Genomic DNA, 21,652 nt, shown 5'->3' on the forward strand with positions numbered 1-21,652 from the left:
CCTTCTGCCCTGGACACACTGCTTGGCCACCTAATCCTTTTCTCCCGGGACATAATGCCCTGCTGCCTCATTCCCTTGTCTCTTGGAAATTCCTCTCCCTTTGGTATTTGTCACTTCCATTCTCACTGGTGGCTCTGGTCCCTGAAAGTGGCTCCTGTCTCTTCAGTTCCCCCTATTATTATCAGTGGCCATGTAGAGCAGCTAGGCAGCCTTCCACTTATTGTTTCCAGCTGCTGTTCTGTGCTTTCCTTTGCAAAGCAGAATTACTCAACAGTATTTGTTTTGTTGTGTATTATTGCTTAATAGCAGCTTTTGTCTACATAATGTTTCAAGGAAAACATTCATTGTGAAAACTGAGTTGGTTAATGAGATAGTCTGGCAAAAACATAACAAAACCAAAGCTAATATCCATGGAATTTGAAATGCTTTGTGTATATTCTGAAAAGCAGATGTTTTGTCTAGAAACCCTTCTAGAAAAGGAATGAATATTTCCAACAACAGAAGCTCAGGGTTTTCTTCTCATACTCACAAAGAAACTCAGTGACCCAAGAAGTGGATGTGTCAGTCATGACAACACAAATGAGCTAATCTGGCTCATTCTATAAACCATAATGACACCGTTACATTATCCCGCTGAGGTTCTTCTGTGGGTCTAGATTCATTAACAACTCTGGGACTGAACCTGCAACCCTTCTTCACACAAGATCCCCTTGGCTTCACTATTGACTGCATTAAAATCCACTATACACTAAACCATGATACTGGAAATATCTATAGAGTCACATTGGCTGGGAGAGGGTTAATCCTAGCAGCCTGCATCTTTCACCACTGAATCATCTGATTTAAGCTTGGTGCTAGAATGTGTATATGCTGCATTCTAGATTTTCAAAATTTGCCTTTGCAAATTGAAAGCAGAAGAGTATATCGTAGAAAGCACTCAGGCAGCTCCAACCAGCTCTTCAAAAGTGGGGTTTTATCCATATTTTTAAATAGAAGATATCCTGTCCCAAATTATATTGCACCTCCTGGAGAGAAGCCAGGGATAACAACAAACACAACACATACAGGGTCCACTGGATCTGGAAGACAAACGGTTCTTTGTATCCATCCAGTTCTGTTTGAGGAAGGGTCTAAAATTGGGGATCAATGACGTGAAAGGGAGCAATGTTTCTGCAGCATTCACCGTGTGCCCTGGGGCAGACTGCAGTATCAGCCTACTCATCACTGGCAAGGTTGGGTTTGGACCTGCTGCCTTTGCCTACCCCTGGGCTGCCCTCTGCAACCCCCAGTACCTGTTGGCCGAGATTAAGGATCAGAAAAGGGCAACAAAAATTATCTGGGGTATGGAACGGCTGCCATATGAGGAGAGATTGATAAGACTGGGATTTTTCATCTTGGAAAAGAGACGACCAAGGGGGGATATGATAGAGGGCTATAAAATCAAGACTGGTGTGGAGAAAGTCAATAAGGAAGTGTTATTTACTCCTTCTCATAACACAAGAACTAGGGGTCACCAAATGAAATTAATAGGCAGAAGGTTTAAAACAAACAAAAGGAAGTATTTTTTCACACAATGCACAGTCAACCTGTGGAACTCCTTCCCAGAGGATGTTGTGAAGGCCAAAACTATAACAGGGTTCAAAAAGAACTAGATAAATTCACGGAGGATAGGTCCATCAATGGCTATTAGCTAGGATGGGCAGGTATGGTGTCCCCAGCCTCTGTTTGCCAGAACCTGAGAATGAGCAACAAGGAATGGATTACTTGATGATTACCTATTCTATTCATTCCCTTTGGGGCACCTGGCATTGGCCACCGTCGGAAGACAGGATACTGGGCTAGATGGACCAGTATGGACGTTCTTATGTTCTCTTTCTTGGGGCATAGGCCACTTTCCCAGTGGCCGGTGGGGAAATCCAGGCCTGGTCACTACTCTGGATCCCAACTCAGGGACCCTATGAACAGCAGTCATGTACTGCATCCTTTGATTAGTTGCTACTGCATTCCCAGGGTCTCTTCCCACCTTGTCCCTTTACCTCTGGTCATTACCTTGGGGTTAGCATTCTAAATTCCTCTCTCCCCCAGGAATAGTGAATGTAGCCAGATGAGCACCTGTGGCCAGAGTAGAGCACCTTTCCTCACCCTTCTGGTCCCAGTCAGGAACTGACCTGCTAAGGCCCTTCACCACCTTTTATCTGAGTCTGCAGAGGCTCACAGACAATGTTACAAATCTGACCATGAAGCCACTAAGTGACACTTGCTGGGAGAGCCACATTGACCATGTAAGGCCAGTGAGGTACCAAGTGACTGATGTTTACAATGCCCTGATGGAGCTGGTGCAGTAGAGTAAAGCCAAGGTCAAGTAAAGCCAAGGCTGGAATCTGAGACAAGGTGCAAAGCCTGGCAAACCATATAGCTGACTTTAAATTTCTGGTCTCAATTCTGGGTTGGCACAATATCCTGTTCCAAGTAAATGTTCTAAGCAAGGCATTACAAAATCAGTCAGTGGACATCGTGACTGCTACTGTTTTGATGAGAAGCTGCCTTGATTTCATTGTGGCCTACAAGAAATAACAGATTAAAAGATGTCATCACTGCTGCCAAAGAAATGGTGGAAAATGTAGAAGTTGAGCCTCTCTTCAAGGAAACTCGTATTCATCAGCTGAAGAGACAGTTTGGTTACAAGAGTAAAGATGGGTTGATGGGAAGCTCGGAAGAAAAATTCAAGAGAGAGTTTTTTTGCTCGTGTGTTGACACTGCTTGAGTGTCCATCAAAGACAGGTTTGGACAAAGGAAGCACCACAAAAAGACCAGGGGGGGTTTCGTATGACCTTAGCAAGCTGCTGGCGGACTGGAAAATACTCTTGAACAATTGTACAGAGTTTCACCAGATGCTGACCCATGGGGAATGTTCGGATGTCAATGATAAAGACCTCTATGTTGAATTGGACAACATCCATCACACTTTGCCACACAAGAAGCACTTTCCATTCCAAGTTCTACAATTCATTCATGATGCAGAGCTGAATGACACTTTTCCTAATGTGTGAAAAGCTTTGAGGAATCTGCTCACCCTGTTGGTTACAATTGTGAGTAGTGAGCACAGCTTTTCGAAGCTCAAGCTTATTAAAACATATCATTGATCAGTGATGGCTGACGAGAGACTGACATCACTTGCTATTTTATTGCTTCAAAATGCCATTGGCCAGTCTTTGGATCTTTCTGACGCTGTGCTTCAGTTCGCGAGGGCAAAGGTAAGAAAAGTGACCCTTTGAACTAAATGACTACGGTTAACATTTTAACCCTATCATCTACTGTAACACCTACTGTAACACTATTAATACTGGTTCACCCAATGTTGGTACATAGTTTAATTTCTTGATGTTAGTACATTTCAGTTATTCTTAAAATTTAAAAGTTTCCATAAGCGTAGAAGAAACAATTTTTTTATTTGCTTATCTATGGCATGAATAAATACAGATTTACAGAACCTAGTGTGCAAATTTATCTTCTTATATGCCAGGGATAAATCTGCATGCAAATTGTGCATCCAAGTTATGAAATGGGCTACAGGTGCAATAAAAATAAGATATTCAAAAATTTAACAAATGGAGGGAGGAGAGTGCTGAAGATGCTCCTCGTCTGGGGTGCCATTTGGACTAAGGCCAGCCCTGGCCTCCAGCAGGGAGCAACGAAGGACCATATACACCCTGTCACAGGGGATTTGTGATTATGGACCAAGACCAATGAAGAACATGAACTTGGGCAAGTAACAGAAGCCTTATTTTCACTCAGCAATGGTTGTCAGTAGCAGTTCCCTCTGCACTGCTGCTGAACCTGATTGACCAGCTAGAGTGGACAGGGAACAATCATTTTCTGGAAATGATTTTTGTCTCATCCATCCTAATGGGTAACCCATGAAACAAAGGGACCTATTGCTAATAATCACTGTGAGTGCAGAGAGGAGGCTCTTAAGGCTTGATTTTGAAAAATGTTCTCTGATTATATAGGCAGAAATAATTGCTGGTGCATTTCCTAGTATGAAATATCTGACCACCTGATTGTTCCTTTCCAGCTTATATGCTACAAAATGCACCTACAGTTATCTCCAGTCATAACATTGTGGATGCAAGAGGCAGATTTTAGGCTCTCAAAACAAAAACTAGGAAATTGGTCTCTGTGTCACTTAGGGTCTTCATCTGTAACTAGAGTTAATAATACCTACCTCACAGGGAGATTGTGAGGCTGACTTAATGAAAGCACACTTAAATCCTCTGATGGAAGACACTATATAGATGCACTAAGTATTGTTTATTGTTATTACCATTATCTACCAAGCCAGGACAAAAAGTCTCTATGAATAGTATATATTCAAAAAGTTACCACAAGATTATTGGTTACCACTAATTGCTGGTGTCAAAAATTAAGTATTTATAATAGCACAGAGCCGCAGAAATGGTTTACAGAGTAATGTTAATTGATGATAATTCAGGATACATAACCAGACTCATTTCCCATTAAATTACCCATCGTCAAGATCAAATTCCAGCGCTAATTTTGTTTTCATGTTAATGATTTTGCTTTGGTTTCCAGAGAGTGATTAACAGAATGAATTCAGATAATAACTCTTAAATATGCTGGGAGTAGTAATTCACACTTTTCTTAATAGACATAATACATTTGGTTTTATAAGAACAAACACGAGGAGCTAGCTGCCAGCCTCCCATTGACTATAGCTACATGGCTAGATCCCCAATACACGCCAGTGGAAACATACCCTTGGATGTTTACGAGGCTTGCACATAATTGTTACTTCCAATGGGGCACTGAAAAAAACAAACAGTTGGAGTCTTATTTTAGTAGCATCATTTTGCCTTAGTTGCCAAAATTAGAACAGATAAGAAGGTAGACGAGGTGGTGGAAGATTTAAAATAAAAATTGTCTAATGGCTTTCGAGAGAAAGGGACACAGATCGTGTGTGGGCCTGTATATTGTGGTGTGGATAGATTTGTTAGGAGCTCAGTTACTACAGTGATGAGCATGATATAAATGCTTTAGATTAGATTAGATTAGATTAGATTAGATTGCACCGTAACCCCCTTCTGACAACAAAAATTACTATATGATCCCAGGAGGGGGGGACTGAAGCCTGAGCCCACCCGAGTCCCACCACCTGGGGGGCAAAGCCAAAACCCAGCCAGGGAGCCAGGGAGTCCCACCACCTGAATCCCTCAGGCTTTCGCTTGGGCCCCAAGTCGCAGCAAATCTAAGCCAGCCCTGCCGACCCCATTAAAATGGGTTCATGACCCACTTTCAGGTCCCAACCCACAGTTTGAGAACCACTGGATTAGACTGATACGGCTGACAATAATGGCCATATTCTTCTTGGCTGGAATGTTAGTGGGACACAGAAGAGCTGAGGTTTTGACATCACACGGAACTTTTCCTTTCCTTCCCTACAAGCCACAGTAATATTGCATTGTGTTTCCCTTTGGTATTCGAGGCCACTAACTGATTGCCACGTATCTTTGTTTGCATCTGTAAAAAGTCTCTTAACTAGGCATGTTTTATTCTGAGTTCAAACATTTGAGCAGGACTGGCCCCAACATTTTGGCACCTGAGGCGGGGAGCTCAAATGACGTCCCCATGTCCCCTTGCTTGGGCCAAAACTTTGAAAGGTCTCAATTCTGCCTTCTTCCTGTTCTACTCCTGTCATAAACAGATAAGGGTTAAGGTCTCTTTTACCTGTAAAGGGTTAACAAGCTCAGTAACCTGATGAACACCTGACAGAGGACCAATCAAGGGACAGGATAATTTCAGATCTCTGTGGAGGGAAGTTTTTGTTTGTGTCCTTTGTTTGGATTGCCGTTCTCTCTTTGGATTTAAGAGAGGCCAGACATATTCTTCAAGTTCTCCAAAGTTTCCTGAAGTATTTTCTTCTATTCAGTATAGTGAGTATTAGAAAGGTGAATTAGTCTTATAATTAATTTCTGCATTTGCAATTGTGTGTTTGCTGAAGAAATATCTTTATTTCTGTTTGCTGTTACTTTGATTATTCTGAGAAAGGATGGGGGGGGGGAAGCCTCTCCAGGTTTATAAGTTAGACCCTGTATTTTTTCATCCTGGCTATGGGTGGTGTTTTCTTCCAGGGAGCTCACAATGCAACTAGGCTGCTTCAGTATTTTGGAAATCAATCAAGGATTCATTACTAGAATTGGTCTTATAACTGTTGAGCTGGGTGTGGGCAGACGTAGGTTCATTAACATCTGGAGCAGAGATTCCCATGATGCAGTGCTTCCCTGCTTTTTCTGGTCCCAGAGTTCAGTGCGGTTTTCTGTTCTCCATTCTGTATGCAAATTGAGATGTCTCCCTGTCCCATCTTTCATGCAGATGAGGCTAGGGGAGTTGTCTCTGCTCTCCATTTGGTATGCAAATGGAATGTCTTAATCTTGTCATCCTTGTCAGGAGGGGTCTAGGTGTGTCTCCCACCGCCCTTCACTGCTCTCTGTAAGTCTTTTCTATGATCGGTTTTGGTTCCAGTAGAGGCTGGGGCAGGGGGTGTCCTTTCATGAGTCAGACAGGCTAGATACTGCGCCCTGGTTCCCCAAGAACACAAAGCTGACTGGTATCAGTTCCTTGAGCTGCATGAAATGTTCTTCAACTGACTGTATTGCACAATCTAGCACCTGGTTAAAGAATTCAACTTTGAATTGTTGTTTGGGGTCTCTTATGGGATTATCCTGGGCCGCATAATCAAAATGTCGTCTTGTTCTTCAGTGACTCTTGTATTCTTGAATGGGTGGGAAAAGAGCTTCAGTGTGAAGTTCCTCTGCCAATTTCTGTGCACTCTTCAGAACGTTTTGAAATCCCTCATCTGACCGGTCAGACTGTAGGTATGACTTTGCTTTGTCCAGTTGTTCCATTGCTCCAGATATATCAAGATCAACACCTTGGAGTCTCTTGCTTACAACATTTATTTCAAACAGTATGTCATGCCACAACACTAAGTCACACAGAAATTTGAAGTCTGGTGATTCCATTTCCCTCTGCCACTGTTCTCCCATGAACAGTTCCAGTCATAGCATTATCCTCCATAATGGCAACTATGGCATCATCTATCTTCCCAATTTGGTGTTTGATAGGCTTTATCACCTCCACTCGACTTTCCCATCGTGTGGCACTCAGTGGTTTCAGTATCAGAGAGGATGTTCCCAGATGTTGCTTCAAAATTTGCCATCAATGAGTTGATGCAGAGAAAAATACATAAATGCTTTAAATTATATTAAAAAATTCAGCAGCCTCACTAGAAGCTGATGCTGCATCACTGACCACCAAGTTCAATAAATGAGAACTGCATGGGACAAAAAAAGCTCAAGGGTTTAACTCTCGGATCTGTGTCTGCGCTCCTTTGTTCTTTCCTCTCATGTTGGCACCATTATCGTAGCCCTGACTTCTCATGTCAGCTATCGCAATTCCTGTATCGTCCAGCTTTTTAAGAAGCACATTTGTCATAACAGCTCCTGTAGTATCATCAATGTCAATAAATTCTAGAAAATGCTCTCTGACAGTCACCATTGCAGGGACATTTTCACTAGGTTCTGTTGTTGTTACAAAAAGCTCTATTAAAGTCATTTGTTCTATATGGCTGATGTCAGGTGTGCAGTCCAGAATAACAGAGTAATATCTTGCTGACTTCAGATCTGCCACAATCTTCTGTTTGACTTTTGTTGCCAGTAACTGTATGATCTCATTTTGAATTGTTTTCCCAAGATAGTGGTGTGTGTACATTTCTTGGGTGGTGACTCTTCTTAGATGCTCCTGGAGTACAGCATCAATCTCAGCCATCAGCTCCACAATTTTAAGGACATTTCCATTGTTTGGCACTTACAGCTGATCTGAAGTGCCATGCAGTGCTAGGTTTTGGGTAGCAAGCATTCTTACAATGTCAATGAGCCTTTTCAGAACATTTTGCCAGTAAAGAGACTCTGATGCAATCTTCTCTTGATGCTGATCATCTATGGTGGCCTTTAACCTTAATCTCATCTCAAGCTCTTTCCACCTATGGAATGCTCTCTGGTGATTTGCTGCCTTCTCATGGCATGCCAGATTTCTAGAAGGTTTTTCCAGTCCTGTGTTCCTGTAGAACCCAATGTGTCTGGAACATTAGACTGGAAGAATTTGCAACAAAAATAGCATATAGCATTCTGGGTTTTTGAGTACCTAAGCCAAGGCCTCTCCACTTTGTCACCATTGGGGATTTCATACCAGTAATGTGTTGGATGGAAACTTCTATTTTCATTGTCTTTGGGGAACATGAAGTTTTTTACTTGCTGTGGCCTATGCAGTACAAGGAAGTCCCTCAGACTACTGCTCAGGTGGATCCACAGTCCTGTATCTAGACTTAAGGAACTAAACTCAGCAGCAGCTGTTTCTAGTGCCTCCACCACACTCTTCTCTGATCTACACTTTTCTTCTTCTTCTGCATGGTTACATCCATTTGAGATGGAGATATGGATGCTGCAGTAGCTGCCAGGTCACCTGCACTCTTAGTAACTGGAAAGTCAGGCATCTCCTCACCACTCACATCCTTACTGGGGCCAGAAGGCTCACCATGAACATTTGTGTCTATGTATTTCAGGAGAGCTCCTTCCTGTTTAGATAGAAAAGCTTCCTTTCCTTTCTTTCTTTTTCTGAATGCTGCCCCAGAGGGGCATTTTCTTCTTTCACTCATGACTGCTATTCTGTGCCTGCTATAGTGGCTCTCAACACTCAATTGAAGGGGACAAATAAGCAAGCTGGTAGCAGGGCCTGAGTGAGGGAAGATATCAACTTAAGGGCCTAACTGGCTCATACTATTTCAGTTGACTGCCTGTTCTCCTCAAGTGGGTTCAGGGAAGCAGCAGGAAACAGGAAGCTCCCTGAGAAGCAGGTGTTAATCAGTCCAGGCTCCTGGGGATGCTAGAGAGGTACATAAGAGGCTCCTCCTCCTGCTTTCTCTCCTTGCAGCTCCTGCTGATTTCTGTTATTCTGTCTCAACTTTTCTCCTGTCTGCCTGTTATGTCTCTTATTTCCTCCAGCACAGCACTCCACCATCTCTGTGCATCTAGAGCAGAGAGAATCATTTGCACTATCATCAGACACAATTTTCTACACTCTGGGTCCTAGTGGTGCCCCCCCCCACACACACACAATCTGGTACCTGAGGCAGCAGCCTCAGTTCGCCTCATGGTAAGGCCAGCCCTGCATTTGAGATGCAGCAAGAACTACAGTACTAGACAAGTATTGCAGCAGCCCTTTTCTCCTGTTCATGATGCTAATCCCTATTTATCTTCTCTTTATTTGCAGGACAATGCCAAACAGGAGAAAAAGGTATGGTGTGGCTTCTCGTTCTCTCCCCACCTGCCCCTCCTGGGGCTCTCAGCACCCTGAGTATTTCCTAGTTATTTCCTTGTTATTCTTTCCTTCAGCTGGATGCAGCTGCCCCTGGACCCTGGCAATACTGCTGCATGCATTAGCCCTAGTCAGGTACTAGAGAGCAATGGGAGATGTTCTTTCTCTCCCAAGGTAAGAGTTTGCTGCCACTACTGTGACATCATCTCATACCAGCCCAGGACCTCAGCACAGAGTGTAAGACTCAGACTTGGATATCCAAGTTGCCCAGTGTCGTAATATCCAATAACTCTACTATAGGTGATAAATACCAGTTTATCCTTTTGTTTCTTTAACTGGTTAAATGTTGCAAAAACATTTCTACTTGCTAGAATTTTTTTAATGAATCTGCTTTAGCCCATATCCTCCAGTTCAAATGTATGGTAGAAGGCAGATGTCAGCCAACTTTTCAGCTCCACCATGCTGGGGCTGATATGCCCAAGATCTTATCCCTGTTGCAATTTAGAGCAGTCTTGGGGTTACCCTAACTTACACCAGTTGTCCCTCTCAACTGTTTTCTCTGGCCACACTACCTATTCTGGCCCCATGGGGATTCCATATGACAGGGGAGTCTGCAGGCATCCAGACTTGCACCCACTGTGGTGGTCAGAATCTGTCCATTTAACTATTTCAAATTTTGAATTTGAAATACCAGAAATCTGATTTTAAGAGTTAGACTCAGCCAACCAGAGAAGAGAAATATTACCATGTGTCCAACAAAAATTGAAAATCTAATTGAAATTTTGAATACTGGCTGCTTGCAGTGAACTATTCACAAAAAGCTCACAGACTAAGAATCATTTGGCAAATAGTTTCAAACAATAACTATATCTGAGAATATTGTAATCTATTGCTAATCTGTGAACAGCAAATAGAGTAAATTAATTGAACCTATTATTCAATACAGCTGTATTGGATTCAGTGTGGTTAATGAGCAAGGTATTTTTCACATGTTCATCTTATCGTTTCTTGTAGCAAAATGCGTGGACATCACCTTAGGCTCTTGTAGTGATGTTCCCTACACCAAAACAATGTATCCTAATTTGCTGGATCAGAAGTCCAGACAAGTGGTTGAATTCAGCTCCGAATATATTCTCATGAGTGTGCTACACAACTTGCTTCAGGGAGAATGTAATCCTGATCTGAGACTCCTGAGCTGCTCAATACTGGCTCCACAGTGTGAAAAAGACAAAATGATAAAGCCCTGCAGGCACGTCTGTGAAAACCTGAGAAAAAATTGCCTTCCTGCATTTGACACAATAGACATGGCTTGGCCCTACTTCTTAGACTGTGATCGCTTCTTTGCTGGTGAAGAAGAAGGTTGTTTTGATCCACTGGCAAAGCTACGAGGTAAGAACTGAAGCTATACAGGCACATCATAATAAATTATCCATGATCACTATAATATACCTACAGATTTTGTATTATACCTTAAAGTCTTACCTGAAATTTTAGAACAACAGGAAACACACAATACTAACTAGCTCATGGAAGTTAAATTGCCTTTGTGAATGTTATTTTTTGTTGTTGTTTAGAGGTATATAGTGCAGGTGACCGAAGTCAGTTGAGCTACACCAAGGATGAATTTGATCCAATAGATTTAAAGGACCAGTCTCTATGCCGAAGGCTGAAGTTTACCAGTGTACTACAGGCCAGTTTTCAGTCAGTGAAGCTCACAGCAAATATGGCTGCACATCTTCAAATATCTGTCATTGTGCAAGTGCAGTAGCTGGTTTTGGAGACTTGGACTAACATACCTCACACGGAAGAACAAATGGAGGAGGTTCTTGTTCAGATCTAAGGTTTTGATTCAGGTTCATTTCTAATTTCCATACTTCTATTATTGGAAATGTATGTTTTATGAACAGAGGGGCACGTGTTTGTTCACTGTAACTTGATAACCCCACTCTGGCACAAACTTTTTGACCTCACTTAGTTGCAGTTATAATTTTTCTCTGCAGGGGAGCCAGAAATAGCTGAGGAAGATTTACTTGTGGAGGTGCCTACAACTTTAATTCAGTTCACCCATCATTCGTATTCCAAAATGGTGAGCATTTTGAAGAAGACTGCTTCTAGGTGCTCCCACATTGCAAGAACTTACAGCATTGGCCGTAGCTTTGAAGGGAGAGATCTTTTTGTGATTGAGTTTTCAACTAATCCTGGACATCATGACCCGAGTGAGTAATAATGCTCCCAGCTGCAGTGTAGACATAACTCTGACAGCTATCCTCTTAGGGTGTGATATGGCGCACTTCTATCATGTTCCCTATAGATTCATGGATTTTAAGGCCAGAAGTACCATTGTGATCATTTAGTCTGACCTTCTGCATAGGACTTCCCTAGATTAATTCTGGCTTCAAATCCAATAGCTGTCATTGAACTAGAACACATCTTTTAGAAAAAAACATCCAATGCTGATTTTAAAATTTCCAGTGATGGAGAATTCACCACCACTCTTGGTAAGGTGATTCAATGGTTAATTACCCCCACTTCAATATTTTTACCCTATTTCTAGTTTGAATTTATCTAGTTCAACTTCCAGCCATTGAATCTTGTTATACCTTTCTCTGATAGACTGAAGAGCCATCCGTTATCAAAGGTCACACAGGAAGTGTGTAGCAGAGTAGGGATCTGAATCTCCCAAGTCCCATGTTAGAAGCCTAACCACTAGGCCATCCTTCTCCTCCAGTTAAAGGAACAGTGGTAGCACTGTCCTTAATAATATAATGTTCCCTCTACCAGCCTACAAACCAGTAAATAAACATGTTTTAAAATAAAACCATAATTCAACATGTTTTATCATAAAAATGATACTTTAGCAAGCAATTACACCACTCTGAACAGCATAATGGGACTTTAAAGAGGGCAAAAATAACTCCCAGCTCAGGATTCGGCTGTCTGTCACCTTAAACAAAGAAGAATAAATTCTTCAGAATGCAAGCGCTTACTTGCTGAGCTTAGAGTAAGGTCCTGGTCTGGGCTCTGGGTTAGCACTTAGGTGCTCCTCCTGTGTCCCAGTCTCACCCAGCTCTGCCCTCAAGGAAAAGCAGGCCAAACCTCCTAACGGGCCTACTGATTCTTGATAGGTCAATATTTCCTCTTGGCCCTTCTAGGCCTCTGGAGGACTGCCTTGTTGGTCACCCGGTCTAGAAGGTTTTTCCTTGGGCGCGGAGTGTCAGGGTGCTCATGCCTCCAGCAGAGGACAGAGAAGGCCTGATAGATCCCATCACAGTGTAGTCTAGCTGATGTCTTAGCCAATGATTCTTTTCCTAGATATTTTTGTTTGCAGTCCTCTGAAAATACTCTTATTTATAGTTAGTTTTAGCTGTTCTCATCATTAACCACAGTGATTGACTCATAACATTTGTGAATCCTTAACAAATAGTTCACTTTATTATATAAAAAAATATATTCAATTTGTTAACTGACGAAGTTGGTGCAAATGGATCTGGAATTGACATGATGTTTATAGGAATATGCATGTTATGCATGTTTTATTACTGTAAATAAAACTCACTGACTCATCTGTCAGCTATCTGCGTTGCACTGGTTTGGGAAGGCATCCAATTGTTCTCAGAATTACAACAAATCATCTCATTACTCCATCTTTCCACAGTGAAGCCAGAATTTAAGTATATTGGAAACATGCATGGAAATGAAGTTCTTGGGAAAGAATTGTTAATATACCTTGCACAATACTTGTGCTCTGAATATCAGCTTGGAAACCCCAGGATCCAGACTTTGATAAACAACACTAGAATTCACCTTCTGCCTTCACTGAACCCAGATGGGTATGAACTTGCTGCAGAAGAGGTAAAAGACCTTTTACAATGAAGTGAATATGTTATAAAATTCCCTGCAAAAGAGAGAGGAAAATCTGGGGTTTGGGGAATTTGGGGTTTGACAATAGTGGACTAACAGATTTTATTCCCATCTGATTTGCTGGGCAGCTGCTCTGTAGTGCCCAGATTAACAAAACTAACAGGTAATTTGGACCAGATTTTCCATTGTTCCTACTTGTACACTGGAGGTTTGATACGGATGAAAGTCTTTTTTGCACATTCAGTAGCCTGCCCTATCAATATTTGAGCAAAATGCCCAATGAGTCAATTTTGATGATTGAAGCTGATCCTTCTATTTTGTACAAACTTGTCATTTAATATATTTTCTTCCTCAGCTAGAAGATCAGATGTAATTAAATATTAATATTTCTTATGCTTGCTGAACCCTGATTTAAACCCTGTTTAACAGCTGCTGTGTTCCACCTTAGAGTCACATCAGTGGTGCTCAGAAGTGCTTTTGAGGTCCTCTGGGATAAAGGGTGTTCTATAAATAAATATATTATTTCCACTCTCTGGACACTTTTAACAAATCTCTGGTGCTTTTCTGGCATTTAAAACTTCCACTTGTTCATTAGCAAATAACATTTTTAAACCCCCAAACATTATGAGACAGGCAGGATTGGATCTGTTTAATTAGCTTCTTTCTTTACTGTAAATTAGGGAGCTGGTTACAATAGTTGGATTAATGGACGTCAAACTGCTCAGAACCTTGATCTTAACAGAAACTTCCCTGACTTGACATCTGAAGTTTACAACAGAGCTGGGCTCCGATGGGCACGCCTAGACCACATCCCCATTCCACAATCCTATTGGGAGGGTAAGGTATGAATTACAGACGTCTTATCAAATATATTGTAGAAAGGCTCAGATAATTATGAATATTGAAAAAAATCAATACCAAGTTATCCTTGATGCTTGTTTTAGCTTAATGCTATTCTTCTTATAAGGAGGACTAGTTGGATGTGCATAGGATTTGTATGATAAGTCATGGCTGGTCATGGCAGAAAAGGCAAAAGTCTCAAATGAATAGCAAACAAAAATGTCACAAATCACAGGTTTCAGTATTTCATTAAACTATACGCTATTGTACAACAGAAACCATTTGGGAGGGCCTGATTTTTACAAGTGCTGAGCACCCACAACTCATATTGACTTGATTATTAAGTAATTATTATTATTAAATGTATTATTTGTATTGTGGTAGCTCATATCAGCCCCAGTTGTAACTTGGTGCTAAACAGACAGAACACCAAGCCGGTCCCTGTCCCATGAAGCTCGCAGTGATTTCATTGGGAGTTATGTATCCTAAGCATTTCTTGGAAATGACCAAGCTCACATTTTAACAAACAGCTCAAGTAACTGAAGCTGTTATCTCAGTGCCTGCTAGTTCACACTCCGACCCACCAGCAGCAGTACTGGAAGGTGGGTGAGAAAGCAGCTGTTACCTCTCCTCCCCGGTACTGGGAGCAGCAGAAGCAGCACTGGGCCTGAAGTTAATCATCAGCAAGTTAAGTAAGGCATGTGCTTGCATAGTAAGAGTGTGATACTCAGGAGTGTTTTAGTTCCTAGCCCCCGTCACAGGACAGGTGTACCAAAGGCTGTACATATGGCAGGGGGCAGTATCCCCCAGCTCCAGTGGCTGCAGTTGCAATTTATCCCCCTACAAACAGAGGAAACACAGAATCCATCACCTACTGTAAGTGTGAGGCAAAACACTAGCCCTGAGTCTGGGAGCTCCTGCTCTCGCTTCAACTCCCCATGCAACCCTTGTTTTCATCTGGGTGGCTTTTCAGTGAAATTGGTTCCGTTGTTTGCCAGCATGCAATCCCAGATGTTCAAAGTCGCGGAGAGGATGGATGATCCAGAAATTAGGATGCTAGCAGGGGACTCTAGAGAGTCCCTGCATCTCTGCAAACCTTCCTATGTGATCATGGGCAAGTCATTTAGTCTCTCTGTGCCTCAGTTCCCCATCTGTACAATGCAGATAATAGCACTGCCCTACCTCACAGGGGTGTTGTGAGAATCAATACATTACAGAGTGTGTGTTGCTCAGATATTACCGTAATGGGGGCCATACAAACCCACAACTTCCGTGACAGCTGTGATCAACGTGCTGGTTATGCTCTGGTCCTGCAAGCTACCCCATCAGCTGGAGCCCTGAGCCCAGCTGACTTCTCTCAAGGCTCTGTGTGGAGCAGCTTGTACAGAGGCCCTACACTAGTCAGATTCTCCCCGGACTCCTGTTGTGCCATTACAGCCCCTGTATGCCATCGCAGTAGCATACAGAGGCCTGGGTGGGTGACAGAATTTGTCCCTAGTATTTTTGTCCCAAATTTCCCACTGTTGCTACTGCAAGTTCTGTTCCCCTAGTAACACGAAAAGGCATAGGCAGCCACTGGCATTTTAACCCCTCTGTTGTCTAAACCGGCCCTGAACAGGAACAAAATGCACAAAATTACTGAGGGGTTTCAACGTACCAGAGGCTACAACCATTCTACTGCATTTTACAGGGGAATTAGCCATGAAGGAAGTGACTATTTAACACACCACAAATGCACACAGAACTTGTTCCCTCCATAACGAGCAGCTCAACAACATACAAAGTACCTTCTGATGTGTGCTGTGTAGAGAGAGAATGAGAGAACCTGTCATCCTGTGACCTTGAAGGCACACGCAAAACTTCCTTGACAACTACAGTTTCATTTAGCTAAGAGAGGAAACTGCATGAATCTTCTCTCAGTCCGGAGTTAACCTACTCCCGCAGCAGTGGGCACAGAAGAACCAGATGAGTTGTTGATGTAATGAGCATCAATTTTGCTAGGAATATGAACCATTTACCTTAGTGAGGGGACGCTGTTGTGGAACTTGGCTTTGTGCATTAATATGTCTGCTTCAAAACCAGCCTTTCAACAATCATTTACTTAATAGTATTTATTACCTGGCTTATTAAAGTAATTATGCAGGTATTCCAAAGCACCACATGGAGACCGGAAAATTGAAAGCAAGCTCTTTAGCTCTTTGCCAGTCACATAAACTCAGAAAAAACCCTTCCCTTCCCATAATCCTTGCCCTTACAACAAGCTTTGTTCTCTGTTATTACCAATTATTGTAATAAATGGTCAGAGTTGAAATTGAGAAACATTATCAGAGATTAAATAAATTAAATTGCCTTGATTCATAAAGGATTTGGAGGCTTACAGTGGAAGCTGGCAGAAACTGTAGGAAATCTAGTCCAGTTGTTTCTAAAAGAAAAAAAGAAAGCATCTTTACAGACCATGGAGACAGTGGCTAAATACAATATAATTGACAGAAATGGGAATCAGGTTTAAAAAGGGTAATGGCCATTCACTGTATTTATGGCCAAATTATCTAGCTCCTTTCTAATTGTATCTTAAATTGCTCTTGCAAAATGGATAATTTAAGAATGATTGTCTGTGACTGAAAGGCAAAGGACTTCTGGTGAATTAATAAGCCACATAAAAGAAAAAATCTATGAATAGTCAAAGGGTAGAGTCTGATACCATTGACAGAGCTGAACCAGAAGCATGTAGATTTAAAAATATAGTTTCTTTAAATTGCTATATGGGTTGCAAAACCTAATTGTTTTCCACAAAATTTGCAGCAATAAAATAATAATGGTGTCAAGTTGTTCTGCAGTAACTCAAAAGCAGGCAATGAGGCACAAACCCCAAATGAGTTGTGCTTTCTATACTTAGATTTCACCAAACCAATTATCAAGTGGAAACTCATCAGGCACTATAACAGCCTAACCATGGAGTCACAGACAGTCCCCTTGGATACTCCAATCTGTCTTGCCACACAGGCGAGCCTACCTTTGTGATAAATGGTCCCTTACACCAAGGATCACAGCAATATTCAGGTTACGGTCTGTCCCAAAGGACCATTCACTTATCCCAGGTCAGTTGCACTTTAGATCTCACAATAAAGACAATGCTTGTAGCCAATACTATAATAAACTATCTAAAGATTTATTAACAGGGAAAAGGAAATAGAGTTATTTATAAGATGAAAGCAGGTAAACACACACACACACACACACACACACACACACACACACACGAGTCAGAAGTTTCTATAATAAACAAGCTGTATATGTCCTAAAGGGCTAACTCAGGCTAAGCATCAGGAGATCCCTTGCTTATGCTTAGAAGCTGTGCCCCCGCAGAGTCCAGGTGTCATAGATATACAGTTCCTTCTTGTTAGGGTTTTTTATTCCCTTTCCCCCATGTGCTCTAAGCTGTGAACTCAGATGATGGGTGGAATCAACTTGCATAACTCCTCTTCATGAGGCGTGGAGTGAGATAGCAGAGAAACAAAGACTTTTGTTCTCTTCAATGTCCCACAATAGTCCTTGTGGTGTTGATGGACCTTCCTTGTTGACCAAGATGTAATAGTTTTGGAGGTCAGCACTTCGCACTAGTTAATGTCTCTCTCCTGTCTAGTGATTTAGAATGTCACAGAGGCTTACATTACAAATGCTTAAATATTATCTTACAATATAGGATACAGGTGCTGTAAGTGAGATTAATGCACACAGCAACTCACCAGCAGTAAAGAAAGTCTTAACACTAAATGCAATCTTGTAATTCTAATACCTATTTTAATAATATTAACACAGAGGTGAGCCAGACTGATTCCACCTAGGTATTTGTTCGTATTCGGTTGAGACATGGGGACTGTGGCATGGGCTGGCAGCTGGTGTGCCAGCATCACAAACGGGCTCACCATCTTGCGGAGTATGTAGGTATCTACCAAGGAAGTAGGTTAGAGAGAAACATGGAGAGACGTTGAGTTTAGAAGTTCTTTGAATAAGACATTTAATCTGGGCTTGTCCCAGAAAATATTGATATAACAGTTAAATAAAAGACTTACTGAAATCTGAGAGTATCTATTTCCTCAAGAATAGGACAGGGTCGGTGTTCATGCCTATCCACTGCTTCAGAGAAAAGCAAAGAGCAGACAGTTTTGTGTGCTGAAACCAGAGAAGACGAATTGAGCCCCCTCTGCAGCAGGCTTCCCAGTTACTCAACAGCTTTTGTGTGGGCACTGACAGAGCTGGGAGACATCAGAATTGCCACAGCATGCTCCGTTAGCCACCCAGCTGATCCCAAGAGGAAACCCATGAGAGCATCAGTGCTTCTCCAGGCTGTATTAAATTCTTTCTGCAGTTTCTGCTTCTTAGAAGGGATGGAGTTAAAGGGAGCCAAGGCTTGGGAAGGAAGCCCAGGAATCAGTCCAGAAGGGTCTGACTTTTCTTATTGATTTCATGGGATCCATGGAGTCAGGTCTCAGATTCCTTGTGGAAAGCCCACTCTCACTGCAAACCCAGAAGGGAGCATTCCCCAGAGACTCCCCGAGTTCATTCTCACAAAACTCTCTGAGCAATTTTCTCTCCCCCACCTTTGGTGTGTGTGTACCTGTGTGTGCCTGAAAGATTTCTCTAGCATCCTTTACCCGTGGAGCTCAACTCCCCAGGGCTTTTCAAATGGTCTCCTTCTTCTGCACCATGAGTAAAATCCTCTCGCGCTCTTGAACATATGTGGGAATTGCCATATTACCAAACTTGACAATGATTAATCAGCCAGTGTGCCTGACACGCTGACAAATATTGTCTCATTGTTCCTTTGTATTCCCCTGTCTGACTGTCTCCACCTGTTATCTCTTGTCTTATTGTAGATTCATTGGGGCAGGGATCATCTTTTTGTTCAACACTGCCTAACACAATTTTATCTTGGTGCATTACTAGGGATCCTTTGTGCTACTGCAATGCTACAAATGAATTATGAGAATGATAACTTCCTTCTGAAGGACCTCTCTATTTCTTTTTTCACAGGAATCAGTGGCATTGGGTTCACTTTAAAACCCAGAGTCAATTGTGGGGGAAGCAAGGAGATGATAGTTTCCATCCACTCCTTGCATGTCTTTCTCTCTGGGCTCACCTGTAATACCATAGTTTTTAGTGATACTGGCATGCAAATATATGCAAAGGTATTAATGGCTTTTTGTGTATTGGAAAGTGGAGCATAGCTAATAACTGGGATGTAGAACTTCAGTTATCTCAAATGATGATAAATGACAGAAGAATTTGACATGCCAAGTCCTGAAACGCATGTTCCTAAATGCTAACAATACTTCACTTCCCTACTCCTTTTCCTGTTTACACAGGGTCGGAGGTGCCCACAATTCTTCACCACTCCTTCTGGTCCTTGGCACAGGTTCATAGGTCTTGGAGTTCCAGTCCTTTTCTCTTCAAACTTCTCTTGACGGTGTCTTCCCATCGTATCCTCGGTATTCCATGCTCTTTCTTGCTGTCCTCTTCCTCCCATGCTTTCTTTGCTGGTCATTCTTATCACATGTCCATCCAACCTCAAAAGTGTGCTCTCCAGCCTCTCTATCATTAAGAATTCCAAGTTCATCTTCTCCTTAACATCTTCCATGAGAACTCTGTCTATCCTCTGGTCGCCTGCCAGTCTCCTCAGTATATTATTTTCTATTAGCTGTATCTTCTTTTCTTCCATCGCTATAACACCGATTTCCATAGATCAGACAGGAACCAACTTAATTTTTTTCTTTTAGTTTTTTACTTAATTGCCAGTTCCACAGTACTTCTACCAGCTAAATGCTAACAACAATGAAGTAAAAATAATTTGTGATTTCTGGAGTGTTGTTATTCTGTCCACCACTATCCCTCCCCCAGTTCTTACCACATAGCCGCCTGTCCCACAGTGTCCCGGGACTATAAAATGTTCACTAATGAATTTTTCTGCAGTGCCATAGGAAAAATACACCCTCACTGTTTTGAGACATCAAACAATCAGACAGATTTCTCACTGCAGCTGCCTAGAGCCAGCACTGCAGCCTTTGTTACCCTTAGACCCAGATTTTAAAAGGTATTTAGGTGTTGTGGCACTCAGCATTGTGTTGCTGATTTAGGAGCTTAAATTTCATTTTCAAAAGGGATTTACGCTGTTAGGAACCAAAATCCCATTGGAAGTTGATGGGATTTAGGCACCTAAGTGCTTAAATCACTCCGAAAACAGCTCCTAAATCACTTCGGTGTTGGAACGCTGAGCACTCTAACCCCTAAATATCTTTTCAGATTTCAGCTTTATTGACTTTTCTTAGCGTTTTCAAGCTAGCTGACAGCATCCTTCTGGTTGGTGTATATGCCCAGAATAGGTATTATTAAATCTTACAGCCAGATGTTGGATGTGTCTAATTGATGTCAATTCATCCAGTATTTTCTTCTGAGCCTAGCACCCTGACATACAGCAAATGTCACCTGGCAAAGTACTGACACAAAATAAATGAAGCCCCACTGTCTACCAATGCTCTGCAGAAGAGCCCTAATCAGCAACTGGCATCAATATAAAGGACCATTCATATGGGTCCTGGGAAACAGTTGCCCTGGCTATCACCAGAAAAGGTGTTTTCAGGTTGTTCTGCACTGGTTAGTGTGCTTGCGCATACTGCCTTCTACTAAATGAAATGGCAGCCCTGCTAAACAAATATGTTATAAGCATCCATACCAATGGCTACTCTACAGTGGATATAAAGCCTAATGCTGCTTCAGCTGCCTTCCTCAGTTACCCAGCACCTACTACACATTAAATGGCATAATAGTATTCCACAGTGGTATCTATGCCACCTGGATAAGAATGCCACTTGCTTTACTGAACTGTCAACCCATTTCCTGCAATATTTACGGGGGTGCACTTGGGAAGTCACTCATGCAAGTGACCAGATGACCAAGGGATGGTCATCCTCCAACCTTGATTATTTTCTGGTAGCTGATGGTATTTAAGCATGAGGTGGGAGAGGGCTTTAGCAGCCCTGCATAGAGCCATGCACAACTGGGCCCAAAGTAAGAAAGCCTGACCCTCCTTCGCTTTACACCTTGTGTAGTCTTTGACATTTGTGCAAACACATTGCTGTTCTCATTTGGTACCATTTTACAGCCACTTTGCACTCACTTTCCACAGCTGTCAATGATCCCACAAGGTGCAAACGGAAGGAGAATCCCTCCCTAAAACTAACACTCTGACAGCTGTATTTCAAGGATTACCCTAGCTGGCCACCAGGTGTCACTGTTGCATCTAAGGAGTAGCTAATTATAATGTAGCACTGAATGAAATTATCCCTCAGTAACTACTGAGGCCAGACAAGACCCTCACTGCTTCAGCAGGAAACTGTTTACTTCATGGCATGGAATGGCAACATGAAGAATCCTATGGCTTAGATTCAACACACTGAACTCTTTTGCAAGCAACGCATGGCTATACCAGTGCATATCATGGACAGGGAGACACTTCTCCGTCTATTTTGTCACCGTTATTTTTAGGAAAAGTCACAGACAAGTC

General features: G+C 42.1%; 1 protein-coding gene across 1 annotated transcript in view; it reads left to right on the forward strand.

Annotated features, from left to right (window-relative positions):
* Positions 1 to 21,652, forward strand: part of CPZ (carboxypeptidase Z) — a 51,005-nt gene that overhangs the window by 11,649 nt on the left and 17,704 nt on the right. The window contains exons 2-6 of the mRNA XM_045017326.1: positions 9,346 to 9,369; positions 10,405 to 10,779; positions 11,391 to 11,606; positions 13,046 to 13,242; positions 13,932 to 14,093. Coding sequence (XP_044873261.1) covers positions 9,346 to 9,369; positions 10,405 to 10,779; positions 11,391 to 11,606; positions 13,046 to 13,242; positions 13,932 to 14,093 — 974 coding nt within the window. The remainder of the gene's footprint in view (positions 1 to 9,345; positions 9,370 to 10,404; positions 10,780 to 11,390; positions 11,607 to 13,045; positions 13,243 to 13,931; positions 14,094 to 21,652) is intronic.

The sequence above is a fragment of the Mauremys mutica genome, chromosome 5 (assembly GCF_020497125.1).
Source record: "Mauremys mutica isolate MM-2020 ecotype Southern chromosome 5, ASM2049712v1, whole genome shotgun sequence".
In the NCBI taxonomy this organism is placed as follows: Eukaryota; Metazoa; Chordata; order Testudines; family Geoemydidae; genus Mauremys; species Mauremys mutica.